We start from the raw sequence: 18,569 nt of genomic DNA on the forward strand, positions 1-18,569 counted from the left end.
GTTTTTCCATGTGGGTCCACTAACGCATTATCTGTATAATTTTTTTATAAAAATTGTCTTGTGCCATAGCTTGAAAAAATAGGGTCGAACTTTACTGCCTAGGGCAGTGGTGGTTAAATCACAAGGTATAGAAATATTTTTCTGGCTGCTGACATCACCATAATATTCTGTACATGTAATGCTTCAGAATTGTGTCATAGACTGCAAAGATGATCAGAGACTACAGAGAGTGGGTAGGGATAGATTCAGGGCACATGTTACTTACTGTAGGACTGCTAGAGATCACTGGAAGCACTTCCCCTTTAGTCCTGGTTCACACTAGTGCGACTTGAATTGTACAGAATCGCATGACTAGGGAAATCGCATTGTTTTCCATGGTGCCTGTTGCAATCAATGCGATTCAGCATAGTGCAACTTTGGAAAAGGATACTGCACTACTTTGGTGCAATGTAGCAAATAACTTGGTCCTAGATAATATGCAAAGTCGCATCGAAGTTGCATCGCAGTAGTGTGAACCGAGCTTTAGAAGGTAGTGGTCCCATTCCTAGTATTGACTGCTAGGGTCCAAGGGCTGCACAACTAGTATCAAAGGGACTAAGGCTGGACACTAGAGGCCTAAGCAGCCTAAACGCTAGATGCAGCACAGTACAAAAATATTCCGATCTGCTGTGTGGAGTTCTGCTTTAATTATGTTCATTTGTTATTACAAGTATTACTTAAAGTGTTACTAAACCCAGGACCCTGCATTCACTATATCTGATCTCCCACAGTACACAGAACATGGAAATGCAATTATTTTAGTAAATATAAACTGCTAAATACCTTTTCTCATCAGCAGTTAGAGCAGTCTTGTGACTTCTAGCAATATGCAATCGAGCACTGGTTAAAGCTTGTAGGAGGAGTTTTCATTCTCCTCTGACTGTCCTATGAGGTTGCATGACCCCTGACTCTCTGGATAGTGCTGATTGGCCCTGTGCCAATCACATGCACCCTCCAAAAAAAACCCCAAAACCCTCTACCAATGCACACCAAACTGAGCATGTACAAAGTGCCTCCTACGGCTTTGTGCTATCTGCAGATATATTGGGGACTGTGGAAGAAGGGGAGGATCAGAGAAGACAGGATCAAACAGCCTTTCTATACAATGTGGAGGATTAACCCCTTAGGTTCCATAGCGAGTATAACAAGCATGCTTTACTGCATATACAGACTGATTTTACTGTTGTGGGTTTAGTAATCCTTTAATCAATGAGCTCTTTATGGATTATTCATCCCTTTCATAATAAATATGTAGATAAATTAGCAGATTAGTTCCATTTTATCCCCTCACTGTTGTAGCTTTCTGGCCATTAAGAAGCACATATAACAATAATGTGCAATGTAGTATTTTATATTATAGTACCTGAAGAAAAATATTGCCAACTCACTACTCGTATTCTTGGAAAACAGCCATCAGAGTTACATTGAGCTCCTGGGGGAATTAAATACTTAAAAGGCTTATATTGTTCATGAACTTTTTCTCACGCTAGAAGAGCATTTATTTAACCCTTCTGTAATATTCCACACTCAGTAAGTGATTTCTTTCTCATCCAATAGGAGACACAGGAGACACATATATATTCTTATTATTATTGCCAAATTTACCACCCTAACTCCTCCCACAGTTTTTACACTACATAGACAGTAATATACGGAAACGTGCGGATTGTTCCCGATTGGTGTGCTATTACTTTGTGGAACGTTTCACCGAATGGTTCACGAAATATCGGCGTTTTTGTGGTGAAATTGGTCCCATAGGAATGAATGGCAGAATGTTGAAAACTAGAGTGGGAGCTGACAAAAGCTAGAGTGTGAGATGAAAAATCAGGACATGATTTCTAAACTGCCATCACTCCCTCATTTTCAAGCCCACCTACACAAATCTTATATCAAAACGTTCAGCTATCCCTGCTGCCACTGGCTAAGCCATAGTCCTGATAGTTTTCACAATATGACCATTTGTTTGCAACTCACGACATTCCCATTGACATTCATTGAAACTCCACTCTAGCCACCTCAAATTTAAAGGGCAATTTCTAAACTGCGACTGCGCCTTTACTTTTAATATTTCAGAGACATACTATGCATCAAAATGTAGGTCTGGGTCTTGTGATTTTCACAATATAAAGCTCTCCGGTGTAGGATTTATAATTTTTAAACTACAACCGTTTGAAGATGGCAACCGCCAGTGAAGTGAGAAAGTTGGAGCAGTTTGTTTTTAACCGCTCTTCTCTGCCCTTGCTGTAGAGTGAGTTGCCATAGGAACCCAGGTGTGTGAGCAGGCAGCAGAGTGACAAAAGCTAGAGTGTGAGCTGAAAAATCATCTGCTAGGCTTGATAATGCTGCTAATGTTTTTATAAATGTATGTTTTAATGTAACTGTGAAGCACTTTGGGCAACAACATTGCAATTAAATGTGCTATATAAATAATTAAAAGTTGAAATGCATTTCTCACTCTATCAAGCTTGCCATGTGCACTTTTTAAATTTGATCAATCAATTGGTTAGTGTAATGTTTACTATCTTTACTCACTCCAAACACTCCACACAGTTACTCTTCCCACTCCATAAAGTTACTCTGCCCAGTCCAACCTTTTCACAGTTACTCCAGCCACTCCAACCACACAACAGTCACTCAAGCCACTCCACCCAGTTACTCCGCCCACTCCAGTTGTAGACTACTGGTGGAGGCAAGAACACTTCACAAAATTTCCCCAGAAATTGTAGCTTTTCTAGTTTTATTTTTTTCTTCAATCAAGACTCTTTTCTACACTGATGCTAGAGTTGGACTTTGTAGTTGCAGTTATTTGGTGCTGCCGCCTACGGCCTGGCCTTTGGAGTGCCACATTTGGACCCCGCTGGAGTAGACATTGCAGAGATAGCCAGGAGGTGACTTTTGGGTGCTAGGTTGAGTATAGGACACTTTCCAAAACCTGCTTGGGTAAAAAGTTAGTTCCCGATTTTTCCTCCAGTTTCCACTATGAAAGGGGCTAATACTGTGGGAGTAAGCTCTGAACCCATCCGCTGGATGGGATGCTGTGCATGCTATGTGTGGATTTCCCACTATACAGCATGCCATCTTCCCTGCTGCTGCTAATACTTTGCAAAGTATCTCTTTGATCTTCAATCCATTCTGCCTACAGTGACTTTGGTTACCCCCAGCCATTTGACCTTCACTGGCTATGAGTTGTTTGGGTCCATGAATACTTGAAATCTTGCCTTTTTTTACCCTGAGCCCTATGTTGCCACATAAGGTGGGGGGACAGTCCCACTGTACAGGGTACCCCCAGCTCACACTCTACTAATGGCTTTGTGGTTGGTTGCAGAAAGCCTACTTAACCTCCCTAGCGGTATGATTATTTCAGATTTTTGGTGCTGAAAGCGGTACCATTATTTTGCATGGAAATATGTAGTTTTTTTGTTGTAGGCTGTAATTTTTAGGAATAACTCACTGAAATCTGTCCGAACAAGAGTCTATTAAACATCCGGGGTATGATAAAATTTGAAACACAAAATCATAAATTATAATTTAATAAATAATCATAAAAAATAATAATATAATAATAATACATTTAATTCAATAATATAATCAAACCGAAAACACTGAAATTTGAAATAGAGCGCCAAGTTCGCACATTGCTGAGCAAAGTTGCAAAATCGTTTTCAGTGTCTGATGACGAATTTCCCCACGAATCATCACTCAATTCTGCAAATAGTTTTAATTTACTATCGCTGTTCTCTAGCTGGTCTAAACCCGCTTTTGACCTAAAGGGACACTTTTTTGACGTACGGGCGGAGCCCGTACGTCCCAGGGACCGGAACACAGAACCCGGATGCCGGCATCGGCCGGAGGAGATGGCCGGGGACGCTGCAGGGGACACATCGCGGGAGCGCAGGACAAGGTAAGCTCTGCAGGGAATCCCTATGCAGCGCCGCATGGTAAGCCTGAGTGTAGCTTGGGGTTACCGCTTTTGGTACAGACATTTTACCCCGAGCTACACTCAGGAATACCGCCAGGGAGGTTAATGTAGCCAGTGTCTGCAGCCTGGAATCCTGTTGACCTCTGCTCCTAGGGTTGGTTGTGCCCATGCTCTGTCTTCTTGGCTGAAGTTTCTACTACAGTCATGCAAGACTTTACAGCCCAAATCACCCAGTTATTTGTTGACTCCAACCGCTGGAGCCATAAGCATGCTCCTGTGCCTTCTCTTGCTGATTCTCTATCTGATCTACCTGCAACCTCTGAGCCATCAGCTGCTGAGACACTTCTAATTCTCAGTTGCTCCAGTCTTTACCCAATGAGCTTGCCTGTGAGTAGTCTCAGTCCTGTGACATTACTTCTAAAGTAAAAGACTGTTTTGGCTCTTGCTACTGCAATGGAAACTACAAAACTAGATGATCAGTCTGTTGCTTCTACTAGTGCCATTATTAGTCTTTGATATTTTAGAGCCCTTAAGACTGCAAAGAGCTTCCTAGTACATCCTTCTCTCTAGTTCCCTGGTCTCCTCCTCCCATGCCCGCCTCCAGGACTTCTCCAGGGTGTCACCCATCCTCTGGAACTCCCTGCCCCAACCCATCAGATTATCACCTACTCTCCTCTCCTTTAGGCGCACCCTGAAAACCCATCTCTACAGGGAAGCCTACCCCACCCCCTGCTAACCTGCCGACCTCCTCCACTCTTCCTACCACACCATCCCCCACAGCTATCTCCTCCTGTACCACTATCCCTCCCTCCTAGATTGTAAGCTCGAAAGAGCAGGGCCCTCGATCCCCTCATGTTTTGCATTGTATTGGTATTGTTCTGTCACATGTTCTGTCCCCCTTTGTAATGTACAGCGCTGAGCGAACCATTGGCGCTTTATAAATACTGTATAATAATAATAATAATAATAATAGTACATCCACTGTTCCAAGTCTTGCTCCACAGAGTTTGGAAACACCCTGACAAGATGTTTGCTCCCCACCCCACCAAGTGCTTGTTAGTTTTGTAGCCATTTCAAGAGGACTTTGTTAAAACAGTGGCTTTCTCCCAACTGTGGATCTGGAAGTGTTTTCTTAACAAAGCGACCACTATATCAGTAGCAGACCCTGCTGTTCACCCCTTCTTGGCAATTACCTTATCTTTCTAAACTATGGCTGACTGATCAAAGTTACTTTTTAAAGGAGATCTTGCCAATGCTGCAGTTGATTCCTTGGTTATAGAACATTTGGAGAAAATAGTTGTAGTTTTCCCATCTCCTCTACTGTATGGGTCTTCTATCTGTACACATGGGGAGGAAAATTTTGATTGATGTGCTGGACTGCAGAACACATACAGTTGTGTTCAAAATAATAGCAGTGTGTTGAAAAAAGTGAATAAAGCTCAAAATCCTTCTAATAGCTTTTATTTCCATACACAGAAATGTATTGGGAACACTACACATTCTATTCCAAATCAAAGCCGGAAGAAAAATATATCAAATTTGTATTGTTCCTCTAAAACAAATTGAAGAAAAGTGAATATTAGACTGTTCAAAAAAATAGCAGTGTTTGTATTCTTCTTTACAAACTCAAACATTCACTATATAAACTGAAAAATGTTTGAAGATTTTGCTTTCCTTTGAATTACTTAATTATTATTTAGTTGTATAAGCACTGTTTCTGAGAACTGCTGTACATCTGTGTTGCATGGAGTCAACCAACTTCTGGCACCTGTGAACAGGTATTCCAGCCCAGGATGATTGGACTACATTCCACAGTTCTTCTCTATTTCTTGGTTTTGCCTCAGAAACTGCATTTTTGATGTCACCCCACAAGTTTTCTATTGGATTAAGATCCGGGGATTGGGCTGGCCACTCCATAACGTCAATCTTGTTGGTCTGGAACCAAGATGGTGCATGTTTACTGGTGTGTTTGGGGTCGTTGTCTTGTTGGAACACCCATTTCAAGGGCATTTCCTCTTCAGCATAAGGCAACATGACCTCTTCAAGTATTCTGATGTATTCAAACTGATCCATGATCCCTGGTATGCGATAAATAGGCCCAACACCATAGTATGAGAAACATCCCCATATCATGATGCTTGCACAACCATGCTTCACTGTCTTCACAGTGTACTGTGGCTTGAATTCAGTGTTTGGGGGTCGTCTGACAAACTGTCTCCGGCCACTAGACCCAAAAAGAACAATCTTACTTTCATCAGTCCACAAAATGTTGCGCCATTTCTCTTTAGGCCAGTCAATGTGCTCTTTGGCAAATTGTAACCTCTTCAGCACGTCTTTTTTTCAACAGTGGGACTTTGCGGGGGCTTCTTGCAGATAGCTTGGCTTCACATAGGCGTCTTCTAATTGTAATAGTACTCACAGGGAACTTTAGACCTTCTTTGATCTTCCTGGAGCTGATTGTTGGCTGAGTCCTTGCCATTTTGGCTATTCTTCTATCCATTCGAATGGTAGTTTTTCGCTTTCTTCCACATCTTTCAGGTTTTGGTTGCCATTTTAAAGCATTTGCGATCATTTTCTGCACTTCTTTATATTTTTTCCCCTCTCCAATCAACTTTTTAATCAAGGTATGCTGTTCTTCTGAACAATGTCTGGAACATCCCATTTTCCTCAGAATTTCAGAGAGAAATGCACTGTAACCAGCATGTACAACATTTGCTGCCTTCCTTCCTTAAATAAGGGCAATAATTGCCACCTGTTTTTCAAAGAATGAATGACCTCACTAATAGAACTCCACACTGCTATTATTTTGAACATGCCCCTTTCAATTAGTGATTCACACAGAATCAGCAGCATGCATGTCATGACTGTTGAGTCTGTTGGATTTCTATTACTCTACTACACCTGCTAGTAAATTATTTGCCATGTAGAAATATCATTTCTACCAAAAACAGTGATTGATCAGGTTAGTGATGTCTGACTGCTATTATTTTGAACACAACTGTATCTAAGAAGTGTCTGATCTGCATGGCCTTCAATGGGCAACGTCTCTTCGGGTCCACTCTTGATACAATTATCAAAGATATTATCTGTGATAAGAGAACCCATCTTCCCCAGCCGAAGAAGCCTAAAAAACAGACTACATTTTTTCCCCCCACTTTATCAAATAAGAAAATCACTTTCTTTTCTCCACTCCTGCACCACCCATGTCCAGACACCTGAAATTTGGCTCCCAGTCCCCCTGCAAAATCGGGGGCTCCATTTCTGCTAAATCTTCAGACAAAAACTTTCTCAGCAACAAGATGCCATCCATCCATCAGTGGGAGTTTTGGTAACTTTCCGAACACTGTCTAAGTGCTTGTATCTTGGAAGCCTAGGTGTAGGAGGTGGTTTCCAAAGACTACAAGCTGGAGCTTTGCTTCCTTTCCCTTTCTTGGCTTCTTACCTCCAACCTTTCTGTGTCATTGCTCAGAAAAACAGATTTCTGTTGAGCCCTCTCGAGTTTTAAATTTGGTGTAATTTCCCCAGTTCCTGTGGCAGAAGGGTTTGAGCACTGAATATATATGGAATCCACCAAGTTTATTATGTCTTCTCTGGTCCTTTCAGGGAGATTCTCTACTTTCAGTGGACATCAAGGACACATACCTCCATTTTCTCAGCTTTTGAGTGCATCAAGGTTTCTTTTTTTTTCTTTTTGCAGGTAAAAAAATGTGCATTTATTATTTTTGTCCAAAGGAGCCTGTAAAGCATTGCACCAGCGATCCATAGATCGCTGATGCCATGCAGGTCTCCTGCAGATCTGTCAGAATATCTACTTGCCGTACAGGATGTACGGTCAAACAGATATTCTGACAGGAGGCTTCAATGAACTACCACAGTACTCCACAGTGCCCTGGTAGATCATTGAAAACTACAAGCCGGCAGTCGCTAAGGCTGTTGGGACTTGTAGGCACTTGTTCACAGAACTCTGTGATTGAGTGATGCAGAGCCCCCCACCGCCATGTTGTTTACAAATCTGACAGTGCAGAGAAAAATCTCTCCATACTATCTCAGAGGGAGGGGGGGCGGCGGGCGCGGCTACAGCTATAGGAACATGTTACATGGTCCACCCTAAAAACAGGTGGAACATGTTCCACAGGTGAACTTATCCTTTAACCTGTAAGTAAAATTTTATAGTTTTGTGTAGGGACAAGGTGAATTTGAGGCTCAGGACTTATGTTTTTTCCTAAGATTGTTTCTGCCATGCACCTCAACCAGGACATTGTTCTTCTGTCTCTTTGTCTGGTTCCAGTTCACCAAAAGGATGTTTCCTACCATTGTCTTGGTGTGGTTCGTGGTTTGGTGTGTGAAGGTGTCTGAAAGACTGATTCCTTTTTTTGGTGAATGATCTCCAAAAGAATGCACCAACTTATTGTTCTACGACATTTTTTTGGCTCAGACAGATGATCATCCAAGCTTACGGTCTCAATAATCGAATCCCACTCTTTCCCATCTCCTCCATCTTAACCGCTTTGCATCATCCTACCGTGATATAATCCACTGCGGCTTATCATTTTGGCTATATCTAATACCAGTTTTGGGCATACAGCCTTTCAGGTGGTCCTTTTGAGCTGCAGGCTGTTGTATTCTTGTGCCTGTTAACATTTGTTTGCTGTGTTGCCCACCCCTCAGGTGGACTGCTTTTAGACGTCCTGACCATAAGACGTCTTCCCGTGTCCGTCAAAACATGAGAAAGAAGATAGGATTTTTGCAGTAAATGTACAATCCTTTTCTTTGAGTCTATTAGGAGACATAGAACTCACCCCTCTGGATTTACCATCATACTCTTGAGGCATGCAGAAGGGGTTACCTTGGGCTATCCTACAAGGTTTTGGTTATGAGGGTTTTTTTTTTTTGCTAGTCCCAATCCTCCTCCTTTAGGTGGTGGTATAACCTGAAGGTAAAAGACTCCCTGTATCCCTCAATTGACTTAATGAAAAGGTTTTCACCAAAATCTATTATATGCATTTCCTACATTTCATATATTGTGAGATTTATTATGCAATGCTTCCCAGAATACATTGAACTATTTTAATCAGGCCCTGCCCCTCAAGAAGCTTACAATATCTTCCTGACATCCATCAGAGAGGTGGAAAGACGAGATGAAGAGAATGGACAAATTCTGTGTGAATGTTGTCTCTGCAGACATTTTATCCCAGTAAACGAGTGTTTCAAGGCAAGCATTCTGATTACTTATTCACTTTCCTGGCAAGACATAAGCAGTTTTGAAGGGCACCTCCTATATAACAAACTTACACTTGCAGCCTCCACCCACGTAATTCATTTTCAAGCTCTGTAAATATATCCAATAATTTGTGAGTGTAATTCCTTTGTCTGGGAATGACCATTATGGCGTAACGAGCAGCTGTTGTCTGTCTAATCTGTGCACACACATTTACTATAATCACATGTATGGGTACACGGGCAGGAACAAGGTGAAGAAACACAGATGTCTCAAAGAAATACGTGTTCTCTCAAGTCTTTGTTTTTATCTAGAATATTTTGCAGTGTTATTTTTAGTAGTAGTCAAGCAGATAACAACAGAACCCATTTGTCCTTGTGTGTAAAGAATGGCGTAGCTACAAAAACTGCTTTACCTTCAAACATAAGGCTCATCTCTGCATATTTTACAAACTGATTTTCGGAATTTTTGACTTGTACAGTTGCAAGAAAAAGTATGTGAACCCCTTGGGATTACATGGAGTTTTGCATGAATTGGGCATAAAATGTGCTCTGAACAACATCTAAGTTACAACAATAGAAGAACACAGTCTGCTGAACATAATACTACACAAACATTACATGTTGCCATGGTTTAATTGCACATAACATGTAAACATTCACAGTGCAGGGAGGAAAAAGTATGTGAGGCCCTAGCTTAATGACTTCTCCCAGAGCTAATTGGAGCCAGGAGCGAGCCAACCTTGACTCCAATCAGTGTGATGACATTGGATGTGTTGCTGACAGCTGTCCTGCCCTTAAAAACGCACACCTGTTTTGGGTTTACTGGTTTCAAGAAGCACTGTCTGATGTGAACCATGCCTCGCAGAAAAGAGCTCTCAGAAGACCTACGATCAAGAATTGTTGACTTGCATGAAGCTGGAAAGGGTTACAAAAGTATCTCCAAAAGCCTTGATGTTCATATGTCCATGGTAAGACAGACTGTCTACAAATGGAGAAAGTTTAGCACTGTTGCTACTCTCCCTAGGCTTGGTCGTCCTGTAAAAATGACTGCAAGAGCACAGCGCAGAATGCTGCATGAGGTAAAGAAGAATCCCAGAGTGTCAGCTAAAGACCTACAGAAATCTCTGGCACATGCTAACATTTTTGTTGACACATCTACAATAAGGAAAACATTAAACAAGAATGGAGTACATGGGAGGACACCACGGAGGAAGCCATTGCTGTCCAAAAAGAATATTGCAGCACGTTTGAAGTTTGCAAAAGAGCACCTGGATGTTCCACAGCACTACTGCAAAATATACTGTGGACAGATGAAACCAAGATTGAGTTGTTTGGGAAGAACACACAACACTATGTGTGGAGAAAAAAAAGGCACAGCACACCAACATCAAAACCTCATCCCCACTGTAAAACATGGCGGAGGGAGCATCATGGTTTGGGGCTGCTTTGCTGCCTCAGGGCCTGGACGGATTGTTGTCATTGATGGGAAAATGAATTCCAGAGTTTATCAAGACATTTTGCAGGAAAACGTACGACCATCTGTCCACCAACTGAAGCTCCGCAGAGGATGGGTGATGCAACAGGACAATGACCCAAAGCATACAAGTAATTCAACAAAACAATGGCTGCAACAGCACAGAATACGCCTTCTGGAGTGGCCCAGTCAGAGTCCTGACCTCAACCCGATTGAAATGCTGTGGCATGACCTTAAAAGAGCGATTCACACCAGACATCCCAAGAATATTGCTATACTGAAACAGTTTTGTGAAGAGGAGTGGTCCAAAACTACTCCAGATTGTTGTGCAGGTCTGATCTGCAACTACAGGAAACATTTGGTTGAGGTTATTGCTGCCAAAGGAGGGTCAACCAGTTATTAAGTCCAAAGGTTCGCATACTTTTTCCTCCCTGCACTGTGAATGTTTACATGTTATGTGCAATTAAACCATGGCAACATCTAATGTTTGTGTAGTATTATGTTCAGCAGACTGTGTTCTTCTATTGTTGTGACTTAGATGACGTTCAGAACACATTTTATGCCCAATTCATGCAAAACTCCACGTAATCCCAAGGGGTTCACATACTTTTTCTTGCAACTGTATTTCACAATGTTGGTATCTGTTTTAGGATCACTGTTTAAAGCAGAAGTTCTTACAAGGAGAATTTCCCCTTTTCCACCTCCTCACTACTCCTGTTTTTTTTGGGGGGGGAGCAGGTACCTGAATTTTTTTCAAGGTGCCTGCTCCCACTTCCGCTTCGATCACCTAGGTCACGGTGTCAAACTGGCGGCCCTCCAGCTGTTGCAAAACTGCAAGTCCCATCATGCCTCTGCCTTTGGGAGTCATGCTTGTAACTGTCAATCTTGCAATGCTTCATGGGACTTGTAGTTTGGCAACAGCTGGAGGGCCGCCAGTTTGACACCCGTGATCTAGGTGATCCGAGCGGAAGCTGGCTTCCCCTCACCTTTGCCAGCAGCCTTCTGGGACATGTCACAGGTCCCGGAAAACTGCGGAACTATTCGCAATGCGCAGCTCAAGCATGCACAGTGAGAAACTAGCTGTGAAGCTACAAGGAGTCACAGCCGCCTTCCCACACTAGAAGTGTTACTAAACCCAAAACAGTAAAATAGATCTGTATATGCAGTAAAGCATGCTTGTTATGCTCACTGTGGAATCTAAGGGGTTAATCCTCTGCATTGTGTAAAAACTCTGTCTAATCCTGACTTCTCTGATCCTCCCCTTTTTCCAGTGTCCCCCTCTTGTTTCCTGATAAGAAATATCATGTGGAGTCGCTCTGCACAGGCCCAGTTTGGTGTGTATTGCTAGAGAGGGTTTTTTTTTTTTCTTGGGAGAGTGCATGTGATCAGCACAGAGCCAGTCAGCACTGTACAAACAGCGGGTTCTGCATTCTCCTAGAGCAAAATGAAAACTCCTCCTACAAGCTTTAACCAGTGCTCAGCTGGACACTGATAGATTTCACAAGACTGCTCTAACTGCTTATGAGAAAAAATATTTAGCAGTTTATATTTACTAAACTAATTGCACTACCACGTTTTGTGTACTCTGGGAGACCAGATATAGTGAATGCAGGGTCCAGGGTTTAGTAACACTTTAATGTGGTTTGTGAGTCACATTTTTTGTGTAAAACACACCGCAAACGCAACAAAAACGCATATACCTTTTTAGCACGGATTTTGCTACGGATCACTGTGAAAGTAGCCTTAGGTTGTCTCCACCTAGGTAGTGGTAGATGCACTAGCATGTTTAAAATGACTAACACTTTGATAGCTGAACTCCAGATAACACTTTATATGCAGTAGTTACAGTAAGGCTCCGTAGCTGTGCAAACGCACAATAAAAATTTGAGTTTTTCAGCTTTTTTATCATTTTTGCGTTAGCGTTTTGCAGCGTTATGCCGCGATTAGTGGCGTTTTGCCGCATTTGTGTTTTTTTGGGGTTTTTTTTACCAAAAAAAGGTTTTTTTGGGTCAAGAAAACATCCCAAAACTGCAGTTTGCTGCGTTTTACCGCGTTTTTCAGCATTTTCCAGCATTGGAGCGTTTTTACAGCTGAAAAACTCCTCTAGAAACCCACTAGTCCTGGGTTTTTTTTCCAGCCAAAAAATGTCCCCGCTAAGAAAACGTTGATTACAGTCTATGTGTGCATGGACACATAGGATAACATGCTGGGGGTTTACTGGCTGTAGAAAAAACCATCAAAAGCCAAAAACAGCCGCTGTAAAGGAGGTTTGCTGGGGTGTCGGCTCACTGTGGTGGTCACAAAAAGCAACAGATAGCTGGCCCATGGAGTGTACACTTAATCCTGAAGCCTACAGCTGCCGGGAATGTGTGTAAACCCCCCATCCCCCCACTGCCATCACCATTGAAAAATAAGACTAACTGGCAGGATCAACAGGTGAAAAAAAGTAAAAAAAGAGAATACTAATGCAGCCACCACATGTATGAACTGGTAAGCTGCATTATAATACATTTTTGTTTTGAGGTTTAAAGTGATTGACATAAATGTGTTTTTTTTGTAACATAATAAACTTGCTATACTTACATGTTATATTATTGCACAGAGCAGCCCCAAACTTCCTCTTCTGGAGTCCTTCTGCCTGTGCTCTTGGCTCCTCCTCTTCTGCATACACCAGCATAGCAAGCCTCTTGCAATGGGGGAGCATATGTGGGCTGGATCCCAAACCAGGCTGTGTGCTTCCATAGACACACAGTGTGGCTCAGGGCCCACCCACCCCCTGCTCCCTCCTCACAGAAATTGATTGACAGCCGCAATGCCAATGCCTCCCACAGCTGCCTCTGAATCCTGTGAGGAGTGAGAGAGCAGTGCTGGATCAAGAAAGGACTCATCTAAGTATTTGGAGGGGAGCTGATCATTGAAAGATGCATTAAAGTAAAAAAAATTATGCCTTTACAACCATTTTAATTCTTTTAACCACTTTAACATGTTAAGTGCTGCAGGTTTTTTTTTGTAGTGGTAGGCATAATTTCTCATTTAAAGTAGGACTCTGACCATTCTTGTTATTTGAGATTGGAGAAGGATTAGAACCTCTATCAGGTTTTTATTGTTGTCTGTGTCCTTACTAGGACTGCATTTTCTTTTTTGCTTCCAGTTGGGACAGGAGCAGTGGGAATATCTACAGAGGAATAGGGCCAGACAGGGTAAGTGTAGAACTTTTAGTAAATAACCTTTCTTATTTAATACTTTATTTTTTTTATTACAGACCAGCTGATATGAAGGAATCTTCACGCTGATCCATAATCCTTAGCACGTGGTCCAGAAACATCTTGCAAGATGGGGAACAGCTTACCTTCTACTGCCGCCGTTGTTCGGTTCTGCCAGAAACTGAACAGAGTGAAGACTCTGGAAGATGACTTAATGGAGACATCGCTAAAGAGATGCCTTTCCACTCTTGACCTCACCCTTTTAGGCGTGGGTGGAATGGTGGGTTCTGGTCTTTATGTACTTACAGGCACTGTAGCCAAGGAAATAGCAGGCCCAGCTGTGGTCGTATCATTTTTTATTGCCGGAATTGCCTCTCTGCTCGCAGCTCTGTGCTATGCTGAATTTGGTGCACGGGTGCCAAAAACTGGTTCTGCATACATGTTTACGTACGTTTCAGTTGGTGAACTTTGGGCATTTCTGATTGGCTGGAATGTGATCTTAGAATATATGATTGGTGGTGCAGCGGTGGCAAGAGCTTGGAGTGGCTATTTGGACTCCATTTTTGACCACAAAATAAAAAACTTTACTGAAATTCATATTGGAACCTGGAATGTGCAGTTCTTGGCTCACTACCCTGATTTCCTTGCTGCAGGAATCTTGCTGTTTGCCACAGCATTTATATCATTTGGGGTTAGGGTGTCATCCTGGTTGAATCACATCTTTGCTGCCATTAGTATGGGAATCATACTTTTCATCCTTGTATTCGGCTTCATCCTGGCAGAACCAAAGAACTGGTCGGCTGAACATGGGGGCTTTGCTCCATTTGGGTTTTCCGGCATTATGTCTGGCACTGCCACATGTTTTTATGCCTTTGTTGGGTTTGACGTTATTGCAGCATCAAGCGAAGAAGCCAAGAATCCTCAGAAAGCTGTTCCCATTGCAACAGCTGTGTCTCTAGGCCTTGCCACAGGGGCGTACATTCTGGTGTCCACTGTCCTGACTCTCATGGTGCCTTGGAATACATTAGTACCCGACTCTGCCCTTTCTGACGCTTTTTACAGGAGAGGATATTCTTGGGCAGGATTTATTGTAGCTGCTGGATCCATTTGTGGTAAGTCTTATATATGTGGTAAGCCTTATATAAGTGCATTTTGGTTTAATGCTTTTGCAGTACAACATAGGATTAGTTCACAATATTTTAGCATTGGCTTCCAACATCAGGTCGTTTTCAGGATTTCTTTCACCTCGAATAGGTCAATAGCTTGTATTTAAAACAAATATTTTATCTAAAGGAAATTCCCATACCATGAAGGTTCCTGAAGACTGAGGCTGGGAATCACTGTTTTAACACAAGGATAAGGATCTTTATTTTAGGCATGCAATTTTACTTGTCATATCTCATTGGCCTCACTTAAAATAACTGTCACTGTTTAAAAAAAAAAGGATCCTTACCCTGGTGTATTAGCTTTTTGAATTGAGCCTTGGATGTGAAACTATAATTAATAATGAATATCTACATCCCTCACCCCCACACCTGCCATTGAATGGCATTGGAAAATAACAGCTGGAGCATGAAAGATAAAACCTAGCACAGGACAATACATACATGTCTTATTAAAAACACAATACATCATGAATATACCTTGCTCATTGTTGGTTCTTAATCACATAAATTACAATTTACATAACACATAGCAGCTGTTTCTGCACTGACTGCATGTGAACTTAGTGTAGGGGCAAACACCCAAGCTGGAGCAGCAATCCGAGTTTGGCACGCACACTTTCACCTATGCAATGCAAATACACAACTTGGAAGAATGGGACATAATTTCCCTGTGTCATTTATTAGATCAGCTTTTCTCAACCAGGATTCCATGGAACCATAGGGTTCCTCCAGAGGTTGCTAGGGGTTCCTTGAGCTGTGGCTGCTTGAACTTCCATCTGATGGTGTCTACATAGTTTTTGGCCCATTTGGAAGAACCACCAGTATGACACCAAGGGGTTTATTTACTAAAGCTGGAGAGTCCAAAATCAGACTCCCTTCTGCATAGAAACCAATCAGCTTCTAACCTCAGCTTGTTCAATGAAGCTTTGGCAATGAAACCTGGAAGCTGATTGGTTTCTATGCAGAAGGGAGTCTGATTTTGGACTCTCCAGCTTTAGTAAATAAACCCCCAATGGTCTTTTTAGCGATCTGTAAGGCACCAATGTAAACGGGACATTTTTCCCACTGATCTCCATAGAATTAGTTTTATCTGGGGTACCCCAGGACCTGAACGTTTTTTCAAGGGTTCCTCTATGGTTAAATTTTTGAGAAAGGCTGTATTAGATGGTTCTGGTTATGCGGTAATGAGGGGATGCTCCATGGTATACTATAATATCTTACAGCTATCCAGAATGAGTATTTTAAAATGTAATCCTTCTAGAAAATAGTTTGTGGAGCAAGGGAGTGTCTTCACATAGGTTTGGTAGTTCGGTGTGAGGAAAACAAATCATGGCAGCCAGTCCAGCAGTATATTGGAATATGTCCCTACTAGTCATTTTTAATAAGTTGTCCTCTTTAATATTCAGGACTTGGTGTCCATGGTTTAACAGTGAAAGTGACAGATATTGATTGTGTTTATTTTTGTGTTCTCATATAGCAAATGCATTGCTCATCTCAAAGGCACTTAGCATAGTGTATTTGTTTTACTGTTAATGTATGTGTGTTGTGCGTATATTTCAAGAATAGAATCTTTATTTTTTGTGAGTTAATGCTGCAAAAGCTTTGTTCTTGCTAAAAGTTGGAACTTCCAGTACTGCTGCCACTGGGCTTGTTTAAATGGGGGCTGTTTTCCTGTGTTTGATGTGCTTTAAAAATGTATGTCAAATCTGGTCAGCAGATTCTCATTGACTTCATTAGTGTCAATAATAGTGTAATGCGTTTTTCCAGACACATCAGTTCATATTGGGGCGCGTTTTGGTTAATAGACAAAGCAGACCAAACGCAGCCTTTTCTTTTCAAATACTGAGCTATGCATTCAAAAGTATCCCTATGAACGGAGCTATACTCAAGAAGGAAAAGGTTGTCATGAATGCCCATCCACACAAGCCCTAAAGCTGAAAAAATCTAAAACTTATTTCTAACAAAATAATTATGAATAATGAAGTGCATTGTATAATAATAGGAGTCTACTTGTTACTGAGCAAATCTACTCAATCCCACAAAGACTACATAGGGTACTTCTGCAATAGGATGAGCAGAATTTTAGCTAAACAAATGTCTACCTGATAGTACCTTCAGTTCATTCAAATGAAGGGGACTCGTGTATGTAAAAGAAAATTACTGCAACATTTCTATAGGGCTCATAGTTGCATTGTAAGATGCAACTACCTAATTTGTAAATATACTGAATGAGGAAAGAACAAACAGAGGGCGCACAGGCCTAGTGCATTACTAAAAAAAATGTTTAACCTCCTTGGCGGTATTCCCGAGTGTAGCTCAGGGTAACATTTCAGTACCAAGAGCGGTAACCCCGAGCTACACTCGGGAATACCATGCGGCACTGCTCCGGCATGTGTTCTTCACTTACCTTACCATGCGCTCCCACGATGTGTCCCCTGCAGTGTCCCCGGCCATCTCCTCCGGCCGATGCCGGCATCCGGCTTCTGTGTCCTGTCCCTGTGACGTCGGGACGTACGGGCGCCGCTGGCGGTGGGAAATTTAAAAATTTTAAAAAATGTCTTTTTTTTTTTTACATTTTACATAGTAAAACATTGCTGTCTCAACCAATTTCACATACATCTTGTCCCTAATGCTTTGTCCTGTGCCCTGCCTGCATTTTGTCTGTTCTTTCTGCCTGAAAACTGAGAAATGTCCATGGCGTCCAAAAAGTGTCCCTTTAGGTCAAAAGCGGTTTAGATCAGCTAGGAGAACAGCGATAGTAAATCAGAACCACTTGCAGAATTGAGTGATAATGATTTGTGGGGAAATTCCTCATCAGACACTGAAAACGATTTTGCGACTTTGCTCAGTGATGTGCTAACTTGGTGCTATATTTCACATTTCAGTGTTTTTGGTTTGATTATATTATTGAATTAAATGTATTATTATTATATTATAATTTTTTATGATTATTTATTAAATTATAATATGATTACGTGTTTCAAATTTTATCCTACCCGGGATGTTTACTAGACTCTTTTTCGGACAGATTTCAGGGAGTTATTCCTAAATTACAGGCCTACAATAAAAAAACTACATATTTCCATGCAAAAAAATGGTACCGCTTTTGGTACAAAATTCCTGACATAATCATACCGCCAGGGAGGTTAATAAGAAATAAAGTAGGTGTTGTACTCACAAACGACAATAAAGTCAAGGCACATCATAAAGAACAGCTGGGTCAACACCGCGCTGAGTAACAGTCCGCAATAGGGAGTTTAGACATCCAAAAGGCTGCCGCGTTTCGAGGACTTGCCTCTTCCTCAGAGTGGATCTGAGGAAGAGGCAAGTCCTTGAAACGCGTCAGCTGACTACGCTGTTCTTTTATGACGTGCCTTGACTTTATTGTCGTTTGTGAGTAGAACACCTACTTTTATTTCTTATTAAAAAAATTTATGGTAATACACTAGGCCTGTGCTCCCTCTGTTTGTTCTTTCCTCATTCAGTATATTTGGATATCCCCGGTCTATTGAGGGCAGCAAGGTGTGCATGTTTCAGGACATTCTTAA

The 18,569-nt window shown here is 41.8% G+C and overlaps 1 protein-coding gene across 1 annotated transcript in view; it reads left to right on the forward strand.

Annotated features, from left to right (window-relative positions):
* The window catches only part of SLC7A4 (solute carrier family 7 member 4), a 53,372-nt gene that overhangs the window by 13,321 nt on the left and 21,482 nt on the right, over positions 1-18,569 (forward strand). The window contains exon 2 of the mRNA XM_089686662.1: positions 13,915-14,967. Within this exon, the coding sequence (XP_089542788.1) occupies positions 13,986-14,967 (982 nt within the window). The 5' untranslated portion in view covers positions 13,915-13,985. The remainder of the gene's footprint in view (positions 1-13,914; positions 14,968-18,569) is intronic.

Source organism: Staurois parvus, unplaced genomic scaffold (genome assembly GCF_062004578.1).
Source record: "Staurois parvus isolate SC_StPar_1 unplaced genomic scaffold, SC_StPar_1.0 ptg000404l, whole genome shotgun sequence".
Classification (NCBI taxonomy): Eukaryota; Metazoa; Chordata; class Amphibia; order Anura; family Ranidae; genus Staurois; species Staurois parvus.